Source organism: Durio zibethinus, chromosome 20 (genome assembly GCF_047325235.1).
Source record: "Durio zibethinus cultivar Kanyao isolate XHJ-2024 chromosome 20, ASM4732523v1, whole genome shotgun sequence".
Taxonomy (NCBI): domain Eukaryota; kingdom Viridiplantae; phylum Streptophyta; class Magnoliopsida; order Malvales; family Malvaceae; genus Durio; species Durio zibethinus.
In genome coordinates this window covers 2887175-2910072 of record NC_143181.1, presented here as the reverse complement: position 1 = coordinate 2910072, position 22898 = coordinate 2887175, and the positions used below count along the sequence as shown (strand labels likewise).

Genomic DNA, 22898 nt, shown 5'->3' with positions numbered 1-22898 from the left:
TTAATAATCTTTGCAAAACAAAGGGATTAACAGTATGAATAAAAAAATAAAAATGATATAATTTAAATTTTTAATAAAAATTATATATAAATTTAATAAAAAAATTTTAAATAATAAATTTTAAAATATATTTTATATTTATGAGTATAAATTATCATAAGATAATTTTTTATTTTATATATTTAATATGTAAATAATATTATTATAATCTTATATTTTATATGTATTTTATAAGAAATAAATGTAATTATTTTGATATTTTATATATTTAATACGATAATAATACACAGCGGAAGTAGGACCTAAGAAATAAACAGAGATTTTTTTTTTATATATAAGTTATGCTATATCATATGCAAATATGAAAATCACCGACGAACCATGATCGAGTTTAACTCAAACTTGTTTCCCTTTCAATGGACTCGGCAGCGTCACTTGACTTGGTTACATATCATTCTCCTTTACATAGCTGAAACATGTTTTTCTCCTTCGAAAAAGAGGGTAAACAGGGATTTGAGGGACAGGTTTCACAAAGTGAAAATCTTTGCGCAAGTATCACTACTTTCAAATAAGTGTCAAAAGTTTGAACATCTTATATGAAAACTTGGTGCAACAACGGATTGCAGCTGCTTCCATTAGAAAGCTGCAAGAACACTTGAACGAGAAAAAGGGGTTAAAATGACCCAAGCAAACCAATGCCCTTGAACAAGGAAATGCTTCAACATATAGAGAGTTATGACAAACAAAAGCGGAAAAACCTCATAATTTGGTGTATTCCCTTTTCAAATCCCCTAAAGAATGATTGTTACCTCAACTTTTCACGTTAGTCTGTATCTAACTGTCACAGTAACCATGGCCACCGCTATCAAGATCCCAACATCTGAGTGTATCATTCCTCAGAAATTCATGTGACTACAAACTACAAACACCCACAATAACCCTACACAATGACGCATCAGATAGTGTATCAACTCAGTACACAAAATCCTATTTGTATCCTTATGGATGCCTAAGACCTATTTGCAGTGAAAATCTCTAATTATTAGGATATCTCTTCATGTTATAATTTTGTAATTTTCTAAGTTTACATGTGTAGCGGCTTTCGCTTGTTGAACCAGGCAAGTACCCATTTTCCATAAACATGGCTGCGCATCATTGGAGAGTTCACCCGCACCAGATTCAGCAAAGCATAGTAAACAAAGCCCTGCTCATGCAATTAAAAGTAACATCAAAACCAAAAATAAGTTGCTATTAGTAATAGTTAAGCACGTAAATCATTCCATGTTGTGGTAATACTGATATCAGGCTACTATAGAGTCAGGCCAAAGCTGTTTTTAAGAGCTGACTCAAGAAAGAGTCTTTTCATGTAAACCCAATTATATAGAAAGTTCGATGAAAGAATTTACTCTGATAATCACACTGACCAATCCTTTCTGAGTGTGCCCAACCCAAACCTATCCAGGTGCAATTGATTAACGTCTAACGGAGTAGGTTAAGACATTTATATATAGTTGTACTATACATAAACACCTATGCAAGTGCACCAAAAGACCATGAAGATGCATGGAAGTAGCAGAGTGTGAGAATTATGTAACCTTAGACACTGACAAAGCTGATTGGATAACATAGTTTCCAAAAGGATCCACAAGAAGCCTTGATACAATGGGACTTTTAAGCAACTCCATTATAATTCTCGTAGACTGCTGTTCTCCCGATTCCACCAAGCATTTCTCCACAACATTGCTTCCATATCTATTGCAGGAAAGAGATGCATAATTCCCTTCAAGCTGTCTCAGAAGACTTTCTGTTATTTGTGGCTCTTTGAGTCCCAGTATATGTTGCACCACATAGTTGCTAGAGAAAAAAAAAAATACAGGAGTATATCGAGGTCAATTTAGCAACAAGGGGAGACCTTTTAAATAAACACACACACACACACGCACACTAACTTTCCGGGAACTAACACATTAGGTTTCAGAGAACCACACACCCATATTGATCTTCAGCTAGGTGTAGAGCATTTGCTATTATCTCTCGAACTAGATGCACTCTGGCCTCTCCCTTAGAGTGGTCAACACATTGCTGCAGTGCACAACATCCACTTTTGTCTGTTGCAATTTGATAACAGTTATCTGCCACCTCATTCAGAAGATACTGCCGATGAAAATCAGTGGTCACAATATGTTCGACATCAACAAATGTATAAAACAGAAGGAAGAGAGAAAGAAGCAGTTAATGCATCTATTTCATTGTAATAACGTTTGAGAAATGAAGTATCATAGTAACCTCTGCAATTTAATTCAAATGACTGAACATATCTATCTAAGAACCAAGAAGAACAAATACACAGAAACAATTAAATTAAAACAAGATGAATATAGCCAAATGAAGTTTAATTCAAATCAAAACCAATCCAACAACTCTTAACTCTTGAATGTTACCTTATTATCTTCTTCAGAGAAATTTTTCAAGCAATACTGGATTACACGATGACCATTCATGTCCTTGGTCAATGCAACAGTGCCAGGGCTTAGAGCTGACATAACTAACGAGATTTGCTGTTGAGTAGTAAGGTTCTCCAACAATTTCTGTACAGCACGAGTCCTGCCACCAAAATGAAAAAGTTGTTGGAAACAAACTTTTTCTTAAGAGGAAAAAAAATAGAAACGAGAATAAACCAAACAAAACATACCCATGAACATTGAGACAAATGTTGACAAGTCGAAAACCATCCTTAACAACCATTAAAAGAATCTGACTCTTCTGTTCCTCACTACACATATCCACAAGTTTTTGAACAACATAATTCGCAAAAGGGTCCAACATCAACTCACCGACATGATCAATAACCTCCATTAAAATCATATCAATTTCCTCCTTTGAAGCTTCATGAATAGCCCCTTGTAAAAACCTACAACCGTATTGATCTTTTGCTAAGGACACAATCCTACCTCTCACATCCCCTAGACTTAAACAATTCAAAGGTTCCTGTAACCAATGAGGCCTCCTAAAACTATTATTAGTCTGATTATTATTATGGCTACTAAAACTAGATCTCATTACATTCTTGTTTTTTGAACAAGAAGCCCTTGAGCAACCGGCACCGGCAGCAGCCGCAGCCAATCCATTTTGATTGGAAGAGGGTAATATTGAGATTTCATTGAAAAGTTCTTTTCTTCTTGAATCAAGCAAATACCCATTGCCATTTAAATTGAAGGGTTGATACGAACAAGACATGAAAGTATCCCAACTACCAATATCTGGCCCCACCCTCATCACTCCATCAAAACCCACATTCAGACCCTCATCAACATTGTTTCTCTCTTGTCCTGTTCTTGCCAACCCACCACCAAAACCAAAACCGGACCTGTCCAAGAATTCACCACTAACAAGACCATGATGGCCTAACTCTTGATTCTTCTGAGTTGACACATTGAGACGAGAAAAGGCTGATTCGAGGATTTTATCAAAAGGGTTATCTCCAAAAGGGTTGTTTTGTACGGAAGTTTCTGCAAATACAGGCTGTAGGTTATGATAAAAAGGGAGACAACTTTCCGGTGACCGTGAAAACGGAGCCAAAACCGGTGTCGTTTCAGAGACAGATCGGTTTCCGCGTACGGCCTCCATCAAAGCCGAAAAAAAATCTTAAAAGGGAAACGAAAGAAAGAAAGAAAAAGTTTCTAAAGGGTTTTTGGGTTTGTTTTAAAAGGGTTTTAAAAGCACGTATTTATAACAAAAAATATATATTATGGAGATAAAGTCGGGCAAATTTTTAATTCAATTAGGAGTTATGTGAAACAAATCTTGTGATTTGATTGGGTAAATATCGTTTTTTGCTTTCTTTTTCTTGTAAAAATGGAAAGGACTTAAGAGACTGAGAGACAGTCACGATGCAGTGCGAGACTGTGGCAATAAGGCTAAAAAACAAGAAAATTATTGCTGAAAAAAGGAGACTTTTTTCATGCATTTTATGGAAACTTTTTCATGCTTGAAACAAAGTAAAACTCTCTCAAAAGCTACAAAAACTTTATGCTAACATAGAAAAACAACTGTGAATCCTCGGTTTTATGTCTGTCTGTCTGCTTGTCTGATCCACCATCGCTGACCAATTATTAAACAAAGATATCGCTTTTTCGTTTCTTCTTCTTTATATTCTTTTGTCCTCTTTTGTAAAGTCCTTTTTTGTTTATTTTAAGCATTCTGGTCCTAATAAGAAGATGAATTACATAATCACTTCACTTAGGCTACACTAATCTAGAGATTTATTCGTGATTAAAAAAATATTAGTACTATCTTTAATTCATCCCTTCCCATAAATCTTAACATTAGCTGTTATAGTGGCTGCATTAAATTTCTGGAATTAAGAGAGTATGATACTGATTCCAGAACAGGGGAATTGTAAAAGTCATAGAATGGAAATGAAATTCTCGAATTAAGAAGGTATGATACAGATTCCAGAACAGGGGAATTGCAAAATTCAATTCTTGTATTGTATAGCCCCTTTTTGGGAAAGAAGAATGGCAGTCTGACTATGCCACTATGGTACATGGGAAGCTGTTACGCCAAAGAATATAAAACCTACGCAGTTTCTTCTAACTTAGAAATGGATGTAATTCAGCCTGCAGGTTGTAAAAATGTTTCCTCTCCATCCTCCAGAATGAAAGGGAATCAAAATAAAAAGTTAGCCTTATATGATTTATGAGATAACATATAACTCTGTGCAGCTCTGACAAGTAAGTTGGTAAGATAACGAACCAGCTGTTATTGTTTGGATATGTATATTCAAGCTTGCTGATGCAACAAAGAATGCTTCACTTTTTGAGATATTGATCAATTGCCATCATGCTATTTGGAGGCTTATATAGACAGCTATATAATTCTGAGAATTTGTTAGTCCTAGCTCTGACTGCATTTTCTTGGCTCCTTAACTTCCGGCCACAGAAAATCTCTTGGATAGTTCTATGCTGAACCAAGTAGAAGGAAGAGCACCGCCCCTTGAAACAAGATAAACAATGAATGCCATATATGCAGCTGTCCAAGTACAGATGAATAATCCAAATAGCAGTCCCTTGACTTCAGAAACAAAGAAATCCAGCAAAAGATGCCCGTTGATTATTCTTACCAGGGCTGCCACAGTCCATGCCACTCTCTGCAAAATAATACAATACATAAACCCACAAAAAGTTATCTATCTTTTTAATTGATACATGAAACCATTCATAACTTATCTATTTATTCACTCAAGTATCATCTATCACAGCAGCTCAAGCTAACTAGTATGTTGCATATACAATGGTTGATGCTTAAGCGAACTAGTATATTGCATATAAAATTGGAAAGAATGGTAAACTAAAAGAATGATACTAATGAGTAATTAAATTAAATTAACTATCCTATCTTTGATAACTGAAGACACCAAAAAACAAACTAAAAGTATCCAATCCATTTTCATTTCCAAAACATGTTGTTAAGATTTCACAAAATTTGCATAAAGCTGGGAAGATCAATTTTGAAGCTTTGTTTTCTTAGAAAAGCCTTCATTGGCTGGAAAAGACTGAATAATAAAGAATTACAACAGGAGATTCTTTAAATTGTTTTTTTTTTTTTTTAACTATAGCAACCGACAAACTGTATGCATCAATTTGCTCCATTCGTATCTCCATGGGTTCATATATAGCTGTATTTCCAGTAAGCACACAGGTTCACACGACAATCACTCCCAGTAGAGCCAAATGCTCTCTCAATGAAAATATTTGTAGGAAATTCAACGGATCCTAGGCTCCATGGAACTATAGAATGAACTTCATGCTCTTTGATAGGACCCTTCCAAAAAGAATGTAATTTGAGGTGAAATCTCCTTTGACTCGAGGGTTCTCTAGAAAGTCCCCCCAGAACAAAATGGTGCCCTTGGCTCTCTCCCCCCCCTCCCCCCCCCAAAAAAAAAGTAGCCTTAATCAATAGAATTACTAAAATTAAGACACAATCCTTACAAGTTTGGTACTACAACATATTTTGCAAATAATGGAGATATAATAGAATAACCAAAACAATAGCATTGAAGAAGTCCACTTCTGAAGGTCGTGAGATCAATAACCTAAGCCTTAAGATAATTTAGATTACCCTCCAACAAATGTCATGGTCACTCCATTACATATGCTTTCTACATAGAAAAGCAAGCATACTGCATACATTCATATATCAGCACAGTTTTATACCTTTTCACTGTATAGGCCTAGAGAGTATCACTGATGACAAAATGAAAGTAATGAGTTTACTGATGAGCAAATGCCTAGGTAATATCTGTGACAGGACATATTATATGGGTTCATTGGTGGCAAGTTTTGCATCACTAATTAACTAGTATCAAAATCTTGATAAAATTTTGGTTTCCAGAATAGAAAACCAACTCGAGTTTCTTGTGTTTAAAAGACAACCAACTAGTAGATGAGGAAAGCCATGTAAAAGTAAAGCAAGCTGTTATAGTGATAGTAATAGAAACTTGAGGCGGTTGATCATGTTTCTTATCCTGTTCTCTTTGCAATCAAATTGTTTCAAACATGAAATTTTAAACTAATATTTACGAAATGACTCGGAATTGATTTCAAACATGATAACTGCTGATAGTTTATTCATTATAACATGCAGGCTGCAGCAAACTACCAATAGTCACTCATGTGAAGTAAAAGATAGTACAAATAAAATTGAAGACAAGTGAACATAAAGCTTACCTCAAGAATAGGCCCAATCCTAAAGACCCCCATAACCTGCTCCTTGGAGACCAAGGTTATAAGTGGGATAAGTGCAAAAGGAATCTGTATTGATTTAAGTACATTAAGCCATTCATTCAAAACATCCAACGAGGCTTCAGATGTGTTAAACACAAGAGCTACAATAATAGTCGGCACAATTGCAAAGCTCCGTGTAATAAATGCCCTCAACCGCTTCTTCAGATGAAGGTTGAGAAAACCTCCCATTATAAACTGCCCAGCATATGTGCCTGTTATTGTACTACTTTGACCAGCTGCCAACGACCCAATACCCCATATGTAGAGAATTGGAAAGAGTCCTCCACCATACTTCTCCTCCTCAAGAAACTGCCCTGCATTAACTAGTCCTATGTTATTTGCCTGTCTTGTACCATAGAATCCCTTGGCAAAGACAGTTGTAACAAACAAATTGATCATGAAGGAAACCAGAAGCGCAACAGATGACTCAATTGAGTAGTACTTTAGTGCCTCTTGAACCCGGCCTCTTTTTGAGATCAATCTTTCTTGATTGTACCAAAGCAGAATGCACGAATACGTTATGAGGCATTATGACACAACCTACAACCCCCACAGCTTGCCGAATCATTTTTGAGCAGAGCCTAAGAACCAAAATACCTAAAACAATAGAGAAAGCTAGTACCAAAAAAATGAAATATCACTTCATGCAAAATGATTATTATGTTAAAAAAAAAACCTATTAGTAGTTCTCTTCCACTGGGTTTTGTATCGCCAAACATCCAAGCAAATGATAAAAGCCATAGTTGCAATTAAAACAGCAAAAACAGCTTCTAGTTTCCTAACTCCATAATTCTCCAGGAATAAAAAGATAAAACTGTAAACAAAGAACATGCGAAACACTTGTTAGAGGTGAAAAAAAAAATCAATTTTCAATTTAAAATAATATGATCTAACTTGAACTTGTCCAGTTAACACCCAGAAACGTCAAAAAGGCTCAGACGTTAAATTCAAACAAATCTAAAATATCAACCAGATAAAGAACCAAAAAAAAAAAAAAGACGAAACTCGGTGAATCAAATAAAAATTTAAACAAAAAAGCATAAGAAATTCATCAAATTGAGGGCGTTTACCAATCCGACGCGGTAATTAAGACCCCAGCCCACAGTGGCAAAGCCCCATTACTCAAAATTTGGATAGCTATAGCAGTCCCAATAACCTCCTGAATATCAGCTCCAATAAGAGCCAATTCCGCCATGAACCACAGCACAAATCGAGCCCAACTCTGATACTCCTCCTGGCAGAGCTCCGCTAGATGCCGTCCCGTTGCCACCCAGACCCGAGCCGACAACAACTGGATCAGCAGACCCATGACGGTGGCCCACATCAACAACCAAAGCAAAGAGTAACCCGCAATTGCCCCAGCCTGGAGATCCCCTTCCAAATTCCCGGATCTAAAAACGCTATACTCATTAGAAAACCCGGTCCAGTAAACAACCAAAGCTTCTTCCAGGGAAACGGAGGGACAAAATCGACATTTTGGATGGATTCCGGTGTGTCCACTTCGACGATCACGATTTTCTCTCGGGATTCGAATGCGACCTCGATTTCATCATCGGACGAAGACGACGAGGAATGAGATTGAGACGGTAAGAGGCGTTTGGATTCGGATTCCTCAGCGGTGTCTTTGTCCAGGTCCTCTTCCGATAACTTCTCCTCTCGGGCTTGGGAATTCATCGTCAGAGAAGAAATATTCCGTTGGTAAAAATGGAATATTCTGTTTGTTTGTTTAGCTGCCACCGGTACTGTTCCGTTCAGGTAGAGTGCCGTAACGAGTTGGATTTATATCGGTTTCTTTTCTAAAGATGGTGAAGGCGGCTTCAGATTCTAACATGGAAACGTTGCAATCGATGGTTTCGACCATTAAGAAAGCGACACGTCGACATTGATGTGGCAATCCACTCAATTTTTTTCACAGAAAAAAAAATTTCAACTTAAAGAACACTTAATAATATTAGTTTGTTTTATTTTTCATCTTGATGTTTATTTAATTTTTTAATTAAAAATTTTCACAACTTTATTAAAATAATTGTAACTTCATTTATTTATTTTTTAATTTATCTACAAATTTCAATTCATTTATTACTCACAGATCACAATTCTCCAATTCCTATGTAAAATACTATGTTATAGTCTAGTAATAATAATAATAATAATAATAATAATAATAATAATATGGAAGTATTACGCAAAAAAAAAGTAAAATTAAGGAGAAAAATGGAAATCAAAATTTTATAAGGTAATACATATCTAAATATTTTTGGATATATGTGAATCCAAATCCAAAGAGTAAAAATACTTGAGTGAATGAGATGAGTAATTTCTTAAATTTATAAGTAAAGTTTCTCAATATTTAATTGCTAGATTGAAATTTGTAAAAAAATTAATTTATAATTTCATGAAAATATATTGTATAAAACTTATAATCTCATGTCTGTATATAATTTAATAATAACAATATGACATTTTGGATTTTCATTAAGTTCTATTCTAAAATTTATTTAACTTTTTTATGGTAATTTTTTTTGGATAAATTTATATTTTATTATCCCATAAGCAATGAATTGACTGCTAGAAATGAACATTACAAACAGTCAATTATATAGCTAAAACAAGTATTACTCTACAAATATGTCTCTACTTAGGCCCCATCTCCCATATTTCTCCTTATTGACTTGATCAAAGCCAATGTTTCTTAAACCTGCCAATCTAAATCTGACCATTTCCATAATTTGTCTCAAGACCTACTCTTCTGCGCACTTCAGATTTTTAAACTGCCTATTGTTCCTTTCCATCCATATCTGATAAATGTATACACTCCAAGCTCGCCTCATTAGAATTGAAAGCAAAGCCTTCCCTTTTAACCTTTTGATTGCCCATTAGAGTTCCTCTTGACAACCATCAACCTCCCTTCGCAGGTTGCATAGCCTCAGAACTTGTTTTGAGTAGATGCAACTAAAGAAGATATGATCCCTGTTCTCTGCCTCTTGTTTACACAACACAGTTTCCATCAACATTCTTTCCCCATGAGCTCAGTCTATCTTTAGTAGGCAATCTATGAAGGATAGCCAGCCAAGTAACGATAGCACACTTAGGAACGTGTAATTTGCACCAGATGAGCCTGTGCCACGCCACCTTCGCCAGCTTAGGCCGAAGTTCATCCCAGCCTGCCGTAATAGAAAAGCCTGCTCCCCTAGTATTATTCTATACTACCCCCTCCTCCATTTGCAAAAACCTTAAAGCAAGATTCCTTATCCGCAGTAGTTTTTTCATACTTCAACTACTACCCTGATTTGTTGATATCCCCCGTAAGCTTCTTACTTACAGCACATAGTTGTGCACCCATGCAATCCACACTGAACCAACCTTCAAGAATATGGCCCATAGTGCTTTAACATACAGGCTTGGTTCCACATTTGCAGATCTTTTAACCCCAGTCCTCCCTCTGATTTTGGAGTACATATAGTCTGCCATTTAACTCTAACTCATTTTGTCACATTAGTTTGCCCCTTCCAAAAATAGCTTGAGCATAATTGTATTTACCTTTTTTTATGACCTGTTAAGCATAATTGTATGGTAATATTTTAATTAATTAATTAATTGCATATCTTTAAAGCAATATATTCTCACACATTATCTAAGATAAAGTTGAAGCATATGCAAATTATTCTAACTTTTTTAATTTACTCTCAAACTCTTTTTTTTTTTTTAATTAATTAATTAATCTAAGCATCAAGTGCATCCAAAAATTCTACATCCAACGCTCCTTAAAAGATCTTTATCTCACAAATTAACTCCCAACAATCTTCCAACCAAGCACCCATTCATCCTAAAAAAAATCCAAGCATCTTATTTTTATATACTTTATTCATTTAAAAAAATAATATACACGTAAATTTTGAACTTTCAATCTCCAAAAATTACGACCTCGAACTTATCTCCTGCAAGATGATTTTTTTTTTCTACAAAATCAGGTTCACTAAATTACACATAGGAAGATAAATTTATTACATAAGCAATGTACTTTAGAGTAATGCAAGTTGACATGGCAAAATTTTTTTTAAATGTTGCATCCCAAATTATTGAACCTTTAATTGAAACGATAAGAAAACTATATGTAATTGATTTTCTCAACATTATAATATTCTACTTACATAATTATGGTTCTTAATTAATTCCTTATTCCTAAAGGTTATATAGCTTGCCTAACTCTAATTTCTTTTAGATTTGTAGTATCATTGAAGGAAATTCAAGTTGAAATTAATGGAGCTTGTCAATAAAGTTAGCAATTAAAACAATATGATATTGTCTCTTTTTAAATATGTTGAGATCCAAAATTTGACCACATGTTCGTTTGAACATTCGCAAATATATAACAAAAATATATCCAATAATCACATGGCAAATTATTTTATTCACAAGATTTCGATCTTATTCCAAGTAAGAAAGAATCCCTTTATTCAATTTTAAATGAATTATTATCATTGATCTGTTTGTCTTCGAATCAACATAAAACTATATATATATATATATATATATATTACAAAAAAAATCACGAAAATAAGAAAAAATATTGAAAATATTAAAATTTAAATCTTTGATCCATTGAATACTACTTTTTAAATATAATTGTATGAATTAATTAAACTAAATTATAAATTCAATGTACGGCTATTCGATGCTCTTATGTTTGCAACCTAGTGTAAAGAAATAGAATAAAAATTAGATAATGGGATATAATCATAGGTAAAATGTTAAAATATAGGAGTTAGAAAAAAGTGCGAAGCAAATTTCTAGTTTAGCCAATTGTTAATTGCACAAATTTACATGATACAATGAAGTAATAATGTAACACATCCATGAGCTCATAAACAAGTTAAAGTTGAGAAAGGAAGTTCATCATGGCTGGCCGCGGTCTGCACTTAGCTACCAAGGGTTGAGCCTTGGGTGAGGAGATCCCATTCCCTTCACTCATATCCACCATATCCTCTCCAATTCTGTCCCACTCAAAGCACTGAATCAGAGACCCCAATGCCAATGGTATCAAACGCATTGCCAAGTTCTCCCCTGGGCACCTCCTCCGGCCTGTCCCGAATGGCAAAAATGCGAACCCATTCTTCTTCGCCTCTTGTTCTTGGAACCTCTAGGGATTAAATTCAGAGGGCTTCTCCCATAATCCAGGATCATTCTGCATAGCCCAAATGTTTATCAATAGCATTGTGCCACGGGGGATACGGAAACCCGACACGGTGCACTCCTCGGATGATTCGTGCGGTACCAACACTGGTCCGACTGGGAACATTCTAAATGTCTCGTTTATGATGCCATGGAGGTACAAGAGTTTGCAAAGATCTGATTCCTCGATCAGCCTGCTTTGTCCAACCTCCATGTCTATTTCTTCCTGGGCTTTTACAAGAGTTTTTGGGTTGTTTAGCAAAAGTGACAGCGCCCATTCCATGGTCCCAGCTGAAGTATCAGTCCCTGCTCATAACAATACCTGGATAAAAAAAGAAGGGTAAATCGTCTTCATGCTACAGAGCAAAAATTACCGGAGACATGAACCTGGATTTTACAAAGGGAGGATTATAATTTGAAATGGATAGAGAAAGTACAAAAAAAGAGAGGTTACTTGCATAAAGCCTCTGATGATATCATCTGTATAATATTCAGGATCAGTTTCTTGAAAAGATAAAAGAACATCAACCATTGTCTTCCTGCTTTGTTCAGAATTACATGAATCGCTAGTCAGTTTTCTTCGTTCTTCAATCAAATTTTGCATGAATCCGTCCCTCTTCCTCTGTAATATGGCCAGCTTCTTCTCAAGTTTATTCAATCCAACCCACTTCAAAACCGGCAGAAAATCTGCAATATTTGTGGCCCCACTCGCTTGAATGGTCTCGGTCACAATTTCTTTAAACTTTCGCTCTTCCTCCAATTCTTCCTTTCCTTCTCTACAATACCTCTTCCCAGCAATCATCCTCATCATAACGTTAAGAGTCAACTCGAAGAATATTGATTTCATCTCCACAACCTGAAACTCACCACCCTGTGAACTCCTATAAAGCCTGAGAATCAAAGACCTGATTTCATCCATACGTATCCCAAGATACTTTTGAACACGATTAGATGACAAGAGTTCGAGAGAGGCCACGCGCCTCAAGTTTCTCCAGTGATCGCCATACGGTGCCCAAACAAGGGTAGTATAATCATAACCAAGGTGTTTCCCAGCGAGCAAACGAGGCCGGTTCGCAAATGCGACATCATTTTTGGTGAAACATTCTTCTGCAGCTGATGGAGAAGACACAACAAGGACAGGACGGGATCCAAACTGAATGAAGAGTATAGGACCACGTTGCCTGGAAAGTTTGGCAAGGGAACGATGGAGGGGTTTCTTTATGAGATAGAGATGGCCTATGATGGGAAGGGAGAAACCAGGGCTTGGTGGTAGTCCTTTGTTTTGGAGCAACCTTTGGGTAAGAAAGTACAGGAAGAGGAAGAAGAAACGTAGTAGAAGAACGACGCTTCCTTGGATAGATTAAATTGATGCCTACACGGTAGAAGGAGCATGAACTTGGGAATCCAGACAAGAATGACTGTCGCCAAGTGCCAAGTGGTGATGCACACTAACGGGATGTTGCTCAATCTTGACTATAAAATATGGGGCAGTATTTGGCCCCCATTAAGCGCTGATCCTGCGCTGTTATGCAAGACAAGCTACTGTTCCAATTAAATCCGTCCACCAATAGGCCATTTGCCATATTTTTTTAAAATATTAGTCTGTCAGTTTGCTACGCTACTCTTGATTCCACAAGCGATCCAACAAGTAGGCAGTAGCCTAGCCTCATCAAACAATTGGAGGCTTGCGTAAGAGTATGCTAGGATGTTGCGGCCCTTATATTATGGTCACTACCGCCATAAATCTTTTTAAGTGCTGTTTTGACGAAAACAAACTTTTATGGTTACACTTTTAATTTTTTTATGAAAATTTATAATTTGAAAATAAAAAAATTTAATTGTTAAAATTCGAACTTTCTTTTTTAAATAAAAAGTACAACTTTCAAATTTATTACAATCGAAGATTAAGATACATGTACGCATTTACTTGAACACATAAACGTAGATTCGATTTTGCCATTTTTTTTTTATAAAGACACTAATTTTCTTTTGCAACTAAAAAAAATGAAAATCATAAAAATAACACAAAAAATGTCAAAAAATTTTCCGACAGCAATAAAGTATAGTATGTGATAACAATTAACCAACGGTAGATGACAAACGTAACTTTGAGTTTGCATTAAGATAGATCTGTTTCAAAATATTAAAAGCCATGACTTTGCTGTCGTATCTTGGCGATTCTTTTCTTGTAACGTTAAAAGACTATTTGAAAGATTCATCCAAACTAAAATGGCGGAGTAATTCAAATGGTAATGCAAGAGATCTGGATTTCGTCATTGACTTTTCAAAGGAGAAGTGTGGTCCAAGGGGCTTAATGACAATGGTAAAATATTGGAATATGCTTCACCTGCCTTTGGTATATTCTTTGTCCAGTTGGAAGTATTGAAGCCACACAATTATAATTTTCCTGTTAACTATCAACATCATATTTTTTTAGTAAGCAGTTTATATATCAAATCTGGATGAATAGAAGATAAGAATCCATAGTGTACAAGTCAGATCAGTAAAACTGTTGAAGATAATAAGATAAATGAATTGTTCATGCAGTTATCTTGAAAACAAATCAACTAGCACTGTAAAGAAAGAAAACACATTTTTACCATGGGGACAATGACTCTTTACCTACGAAGTGGTCAAGTCATTCAAAAGCAAATGACATGTTTCTTGGATCGGTCCACTCTTAGCATCTTTCTCTCATTGTCAAAGTTATAGTTATTATCATCGGATGGAAGGTTCTTTTACTTTGAAGGGCCGTCATTAGAGTCGTTAAGTCGTTCAGTGGTAGTCATGACATTGGTTACATTTTGTACCTTTTATCTCGTAATTTTATTTTAATTCAAAGTTTGAGACCTTTAAAAAAATAAAATATTTTATTTTTTTTAAACATATTTTTAATATCTAATATTAAAATAAAAAAGCTCTTTACAAACACTTGCACCGTTTCCATTTACATTAATTTTCAAATTTTTCTTAAAGTCATGTACTTTACATTTTTAGGAAAAAATTAATTTTTTAAATTTTTCTTAAAATTCACCTAAGATTTAATAGATCATCTATCATCCACAAATTTTGAACACCATCATAACTTGATATCCCTGACAAGATACATTGAAGCCATTATAACTTTATCCTCTTCTAATTCTATGTGTATAGTTCAAAAGTCTTGTTCCACATGAAATAAGAAATTCTCAAGCTCTTTGGCATCTATTGCTCCTTATAACATCGAGGCTTCAATACCTTGACCCTTTTCCTTTTATCCATTGAGCTAGAATTCGATCTGGCCATTACCATTTACAACATACTCACTTAGGCCTTCAGCTCCTTAAACTCTCTTTGAAGAACGCTCAAGACATCTCTTGTCTCATCACCCAAGCTATTTAGAGTGTCTGACAACTACTGTTAGGTTGTCTTGATCTCCTTCAGTCGATCATGAGTTATCACGTGAGCTTTTAAGACAACCACCATAGTTTCAAGTTCTTTAATCCTCTGTCAGTTATTAAATTGTAGCCATTTTATTAATTTTTTAGTACTTTTCAATCATACTCTGATACCATGTGTCATAGGTATAGACATCAGATTTTGTCTAAAATATTTTAGTATGGTTCAACAAAGCCTATTTAAAGCCCGTAATAAGGCCTCTTAAAGACTCATAAAATGTACCGTTATCTAGGCTCAATAAACAAAGAAGAATGAGACCCATATGATTATTGTCAAACTCTTTCACATGGGATTTATATGGATGATACATTTTCATATAGATGCTTGAGAAATAAATAATAAATGAAACGAGTAAACTCCAAAGTCAACTCTAGTCAAAATTATACAAAACTTGATCAAAATGAATAAAATCGAGATCAATCCTCAAAGTTCATAACCTAATTAGAATCAATGTAGTTTAAAATTAAATTTAGTAATTTTTAAAACACTAAAATTTTTATTGTACCCCGAAAAGTATCAAATTACCAAAATACTCCTATAAGGGTATTTTCATAATTTAACCTTCCCGAGCTAACTTTTTAGATCGTAATTTCATAACATTTCATTAATTTTTTTGTACGTTTAAAATCACAGCAGTACCTCGAGAAGTGTGAAATCACCAAAATATCCCTATAAGGGTATTTCATAATTTAGCTTTCTCGAGTTTAGATTTTCATGAAACTTTTCAGATCTCAATTTTATAATATTTCATGATTTTTAGTGTTTTAAAATCCCAAAACTAAGTATGGGAACATTGATTTCTAAGAAAAAGGCTTAAATACCAAAAGCTTTGTACTAGGGGTAAAATGGTCATTTCATGGGTTTAGAGATTACAAAAATCTAACCTTTTACAGTGAATAATGTGAACGATTGGATCTTTTATTGATCTTGATCCAAAGGTTAAAAGTGGTTCCTTGAAAAGAAAAACAAAAAGAGAAGCTTTGACCCTTGGATGAAATTTCATCCAAGGGTCTATATTCATCCAAAATGAGATTTTTTTTTTAGGGCTGACTCTTGAAAAGAAAGGGGGTCTACTGCTGGAAAAAAAGGAGGAGACTGGTGAAAAGAAGATAAACATGTAAAGAAAAAAAAAAGGGAAAGAAACTATTAAAAAAAATAAGGCAAGTCGAATAGAGGAGGAAGGAAAAAAAAAAGAGAAAGGGAAAATAGTCTGTTAAATAGCTAGGAAGAAGGTCTGCTAAAGAAAAATGAGAAGGCTAGTGGAAAGGAGAAGGAAAGACATAAAAAAAAAGGAGGGGTCTGCTAAAAAAGGAATAGCTAAAACTTGTGGTAATCTTTTCATCTTTGCATTTTTTATTTTTCTTTATAAATAACACCATAGCAGACAGCATTCTTGCTAACTTTGCTTGGTTTCTTGGCTCCATTTTAGCTATTTTCTTCTTCATTTTATTGCTTTTAATTTTATCTTTATTTTATTTTTCCAACACTTGCATTTTGTTCTTCATTTAAGCTTTGTTTATTATATCTTAATCAATGAAATTTCTTATTTTTGGTTCAACCTAGTTTCTTTTATTTTTTAAAGTTTAAATTACTTTGCTTTAAGCTTATTTCTTGTTGAGAAGTATGACTTTTGATGGCTGGATAGACCTTTGTTCATCATTGGGCATCAAGATAGCTTGACTCTTGAAGGCTTGACTTTTTTTTTCTTTGCCATTTAATTCTAGTTCTACTTGTTTTTATTTTCTACCCAACACTTGTTTATATAGTTTATTGAGCTTGTTTTAGTTACTATTTACTTGTTATTTTAATTTAGTTTCATGTTATTTTACTATGATTTCATGATAGTTTAGGACCTTCCCTTTTTAGCGCTTGCATTTCATTTATTTTCTTTTTATTTTCCATATGAATGTGTGTTTTTTAGGGGGCTATTTCCATGTCATTTTGTTCATTTTTTGCAGTAAGTTACCTTGCATTTTTTGTTTGTTCTTGAAGGTCCATAGTTGATTATTAAAATATACTTATGGATGAAGAAAAATGCAAGATTTTCATACTTGTTACTTATTTGTTTAGTGGTTGTTCATGGAATATAAAAACTAATGAAGACAAAAGAAATTTTTTTTATCAGATGATGAGATATTAAGAAATTCTAAGTAGTGATTATTTAAAGTCTCTAGGTGAAAATATTTTTCTTAAAATGCTACCAAAGTAATAGAGTACTTAGGAAAATATTTAATATGAAAATTTTCGTTTATCTATTTTTCTAAAATTGAGAATAATATGTGATGATTAATATTATGATCAACTAATTTTTTTTTGTTGCAAATTTTAATCAAAACTAAAAATTAGAATTAGAGTATTAATTAAGTAAGAAAGGAAAAAGTAAATGAAATTTCCAAAGGTGTTCTAAGGAAGTCTAAGTAAAAATTCTTAAGAAATCCCTAGGTGAAAATTTTTTTCTAAAATATCGTAAAAATATCGGGGTATCTAGGAAATTTTTTAATAAAAGATTTTATTTACTTTGTTCCTTTCTAGAGTTTTTAATGATAATTGTGAAATAATTAAAGAATATCAAAACATAATTAAAAAGAAAAATAAAATGTACAACATAATGATAAGTAATATATATTTTATGTATGCATATTCTACTAGATTATTTGCATTACATAGTTTTAAATGTAAATAAAATTTTCAATTATGGAATCTCAAAAAGTCTAAATAGTGATTCTCAAGAATTTCATAGGTGAGAAAAATCTTCTAAAAATTGTCAAAGTATTGGAATATTTAACAGTTTTTTTTTAATATGAAAAATTTTCATTTCTTAATTATAATTTGAACAATTTTCATAATAAATAAGAGTGTATTTTTATAAAAATAAATATATTTGTAGATAATTATATTATTTTATGACTTTTAATAATTTAAAAAAAATCTTAGATGATGAGATCTTAAAGAAATTCAAGTAATGATTTTTATGAATTTTTAGATAAAAAAATCTATCTAAAATACTACCAATGTATTGGAGCATTTAGATTAATTTTCGATAAAAATTTCTCGTTCTTTTATAAATGGCATAAAAATAAGTTTTTAAAAAATGCTATTTATTTTTAAAATTATAAATATCATATTTTATGAAAATAAATATGAACCACAAAGGATAAGATTTTTGAGCATTTCAAGTAGTGATTCTTAAAAATTTCTTAAGTGAGATAGTTCATTTTAATATTGTCAGAGTATTCTTATTTATTTTTTAAATTTACTAAAAAATAAAAATATGTTTTTTTAAAAAATTAAATTTTAAATACCAAAAATTAATACCATTTTAGTCAATATTAAAAGATAACATATAATTAATTGGTATCGTTTTAAATAGGCATTGTGAGGGTGCTAATCCTTACCCACATGTAACTGACTACCAAACTCAAACTATTTTCGCAGACCCAAAAATTATATTTTTAGTAAAATTTAATTAATTTTAAAATTTTATTAAGATGATAACTTTTAATAGGTGGTCAATCACACATAGTCAAAAAAGATTAGTGATAATTCCATTAATTTGTTTTCAAATTCATCTAGCGGTCCCCAAAACCGTTACAATAATAGGCTAAGCTTTATTTTAATGAAATAATAGACCATGTGGCATTTGAGTGGACACTTCCACATAAGTTAGTCAAAGATAGCTCAATATCTTAATAAGTAACTAATAAGTCACAAGTTAATTTCAAGAATGCACAACGGTATATCGAGGCATAATGGGTGCATGCTAAGATGACCCTTAGTGCCTCTAAAAGAAAAAAATATTTTTTTAATATCTAAAATAGTACAACAAATATAAAAGTAATATCAAGACTTCCCACCATCATCGGGGCAAAAAAGGTAGTTCTAAATGGGTGGCTAGCATGTATTTTAACCAATGAGGCAGTTTAACAACACGTATATTGCTTACCCCCTCAAAGTGCTTAAGAGATTTTATAACAATACTACCAAGAACCATTACAATGTGTAGACACCCATATGTGTCTGGGGTTAATCGAGTCAATTTTATTTTTTCTATTATTATTACTAGTATTATAGTATAGTATATCACTATTATTATATTATTATATTATTAAATTATAGTTATTATAGCTATTATAGTTATTATTATTATTATACTATAATTATTATACTATATTATATTATATTATTATAGTTCTTATAGTTATTATAATTATAATAATTATTATTATTTTATTTTATTTTTCTTTCATTTCTTGTTTCAATTCTAGCGTGAATTCTGGAAACTGAAATCTGATCAAAAGAATTCAACAAAGTCAAAGGTTTTATTGCATAATAAGGGGTTACGGACCCAATCTAAAAATTAGCAAAGAACCTATACCTAATTTGAGGCTTGGGCAGAATTTAATCCCAGCATTCAAGCTTAGGATTGATGCTATCTATTTCCTAAAATCTATCCTAAAGGGGCTTATAAAGTGAACAGCCACAGAACAACAAACATAGAATGGATTTGGGGGGTACACGATGAATTGGGAAATTTTTTGTTCTAAAAAATTACTTGGGCAGTAAATGGTTTTTTTGGATTTTGATTTTAGGAATCCTAGGTTTAATTTGAAGTTTCTGGGTTAGATTTGGGTTTTTAGGGTTTGATTTAAGTTTCTAGAGAATTTTTGAAGAAATCTGGATAAATTTGAAAAATTTTGAGATTTTTCTAGAAAAACTTCAATTGGAAGTGAATTTTTTGGTTAAATTTTTTTATGAGGTTTGAATTTTTCAATGGGATTTCGGCCAATTTTTTAGAAATTGGTGGATTTTTCGATTTTTGGTTAAATTTTTCGATGACATTCTCAGAAACTAGTGGGATTTTTAGTTTTTGGTTGAATTTACTAGTGGGTTTTTGGAAAATTTTAGAGAAAGGTCAGAGGATTTGGATTATAGAGAGAGAAAGAGCAGAAGGGATTTTGAGAAAAAAATGTTAAGTAGTGCTTTTTATAACAGCCCCAAACGGTGTTGTTTTGGCACACCTAGATCCACGCTCTGACCCGTTGACCCATGTTTCAACCCAACCCGATCGCAAGATTTCCTTCTTTCATTTTATTTTTATTTTTTTATTTTATTTTGATTTTATTTTTTAGCTCATTTTATTTTTAGTTTTTTTATGGTTTTATTTTTGAAAAATTTTGTAAATATTTTTTTGTTATTTTATTTTTGAAAATAAATAGGTTTAAAAAAATTATATAAAAAAACCTTTTCAAATAAGTCAAAAAAAATATTTTTAAGTTTTCAAAATATATTTATAAAAAGAAAAAAATATTTTTAATAAAAAAAAAATTTTTCAAATAAAAATCCCTACAAAATAAATTCATGAATTATACCAAATTATTGAAGAATTTTCATGGATTTAATTTTTAAAATGGAATCCACCAAACTATTGAGAAATTTTAAAAATCAATTTTTAAAAAGAATAAAAAATAAAAAAATAATTTTTATCCTTTAAACTGTTGAAGGATTGTTTCAAAATAAGTTATACCAAACTATTAGAGGACTTTACTAATTTTGTTGAATAAAGATACATTAATAAATCTAATGATGGAGCCTCTTAAGAGTAAAACATTAGTCTCCATAAATACACATGAGGTGAGAGAATTATCTTAAATTGCTACCAAATTATTAGGATAATTTTAAGATACATTTTCAAAATTAAATTATTTGGTAAATCACAAATATGATTAAGGTTTGGATAATCTAAAATCTAACTAGTACCATCATTTGGATGGCACCATGGGGGGTACTATAACATTTTTTACGTGTAATCGTACTCTCAAATCTAAACTCTAATTTCGTAGATAAGAATTTATTATTTAAAGATACCTAAGTCTATCTTGAGACTCTTCTTTAGATATGATAAATTTAATCAGGTGATGAATCACACCTAAATAAAAAAAATTTGTGATAACTCTTTTAATCCATGTATAGCGATAGGCCCATTGATTTATACGTTATAACAGTTTGATGACTCCGCTGCAGACATCAAGAGTCTGGCCAGTAAATGGTTTCTTATTATCCAAGCTTAGCTTAATAAATTTAAAATTTATTTTTTTCATTTTCATTGTTTATATTCATTTTATTTATTTATTTATTTATTTATTTTATATATCTGTCATTTATTTGCATGTGCATAACATAAGCTCTCCACCCAAGCTCTAATCTTAGGAAGGAGTGAAGTACCTATGCCTTCGTGAGATTTTATGTTTCCGCATGAGCTTGCGAAATACTCTTACTCAAATTGAATCCTTTTCGCTTGTAACCTATGATAAGTGAGGATTGAAGTGTCTTACTAGTTTGTAATGGACTATGATGTAAGGAACAATTTGAAAACCTTTTAGAGATAATTCAAATTGCATATAGTCAACTTTAAGAGCCTAACCATGGATAGAGCCATGTCCTTCTACCTTTTATAGTTAACCTAAAATTTAGGGGCATGTTGTTATAGTGTTTACTCTTTTATTGAGGTGACTAACTGATTTTTTTATCTTATTTTTACTTATTTTCTTTTATGCATATTCATAAACATACATGCAGATTACATATTATGCTCATTAATTTTTTTATTGTGTATGCATGCATTCATACATCACTATATTCACTCTCATGGTTCTATAAACATCATTCTAAATTTGCACCATAATTATGAGAAATCAAGGTTCAAGGATAGATCAACATTAATACTACACTCGAGCTAAAGCTAAAAAAATAAAGTAAGATAATGCAAATTGTCTCGAAAAGATAAAAAAGGCTCAGGAGATACTGAAGGGAAAATTAAGTAAATTTTTGGATGCTTTTGAAAAGATAAACAAAGAAAAAGAAGTGGAAGAAGATGGCTTGCATGAAATTACCGAATCACCATATCCGTCAAGATTTGGTCTATATCAGACCTAAACTACTCCAAGTTTTCAGCTACAGCAGACCATATTCCTGAATTACAAACTACCTTATGCACCCTGTCAAGGGAATGTTCAGAGCTATACCAATCTTATCTTCGTTGAAAAGATAAAAAAACATATCCAAATTCTCAAAATGGATGAGACCAAAGAAGAAGTGAAGTTACAAACAGTTGTATCCCTGAAAGACTCTAAGATTGATCAAGCCATGAGCATGATTAAAGAAAGATTACGAGCCATAAAAGGCATTGATTTCTATGGATCTATAAATGCTGCCAACTTTTGTCTGGTTCTAGATGTTGTAATTCTTTAAAAATTTAAAGTACCAAAATTTGAGAAGTATAATGGTACCAAATGCCTTATTACATATATCACAATGTATTATCATAAAATAACAGCTCACGCCAGTAATGAAAAGTTATTTCTACATATGTTTCAAGATAGCTTAACCAGATCTACGACAATATGATATGTTTAATTGGATAAGACTCGCATTAAGTCGTGAAAAGATCTAACTTGGTCTTTTATTAACCAATATCACCAAATCATAAATATGACTCATGATCGC

The 22898-nt window shown here is 32.5% G+C and overlaps 1 protein-coding gene and 2 pseudogenes across 3 annotated transcripts; all 3 read right to left on the bottom strand.

Moving 5' to 3' along the window:
• Window positions 1–414: 414 nt before the first annotated feature.
• Window positions 415–4292, bottom strand: LOC111314879 (pumilio homolog 15-like). The gene is made up of 5 exons (XM_022916492.2): window positions 2693–4292; window positions 2442–2604; window positions 1991–2154; window positions 1596–1854; window positions 415–1204 (listed from the first exon to the last, which is right to left on the bottom strand). The coding sequence occupies exons 1-5, from the start codon at window positions 3625–3627 to the stop codon at window positions 1085–1087; spliced, it is 1641 nt and encodes a 546-aa protein (XP_022772227.2). The 5' UTR covers window positions 3628–4292; the 3' UTR covers window positions 415–1084.
• Window positions 4293–4408: 116 nt separating this feature from the next.
• LOC111315454 (metal transporter Nramp2-like) lies at window positions 4409–8622 on the bottom strand (annotated as a pseudogene). The gene is made up of 4 exons (XR_016330650.1): window positions 7856–8622; window positions 7462–7599; window positions 6729–7382; window positions 4409–5149 (listed from the first exon to the last, which is right to left on the bottom strand). The product of XR_016330650.1 is annotated as a metal transporter Nramp2-like (transcript).
• A 2939-nt stretch (window positions 8623–11561) lies between these two features.
• Window positions 11562–13489, bottom strand: LOC111314878 (cytochrome P450 81Q32-like; annotated as a pseudogene). The gene is made up of 2 exons (XR_016330733.1): window positions 12412–13489; window positions 11562–12279 (listed from the first exon to the last, which is right to left on the bottom strand). The product of XR_016330733.1 is annotated as a cytochrome P450 81Q32-like (transcript).
• Between the last annotated feature and the right edge of the window lie 9409 nt (window positions 13490–22898).

Excerpts from the sequence above, each read along its gene's own strand:
- LOC111314879 (XM_022916492.2), bottom strand. The coding sequence starts at position 3,627 with ATGGAGGCCGTACGCGGAAACCGATCTGTCTCTGAAACGACACCGGTT. Across the intron at positions 2,605-2,692 it reads ATTTGTCTCAATGTTCATGG|GACTCGTGCTGTACAGAAAT; the intron begins GTATGTTTTGTT and ends TTTTGGTGGCAG. Across the intron at positions 2,155-2,441 it reads TCTCTGAAGAAGATAATAAG|TATCTTCTGAATGAGGTGGC; the intron begins GTAACATTCAAG and ends TTTCATCGGCAG.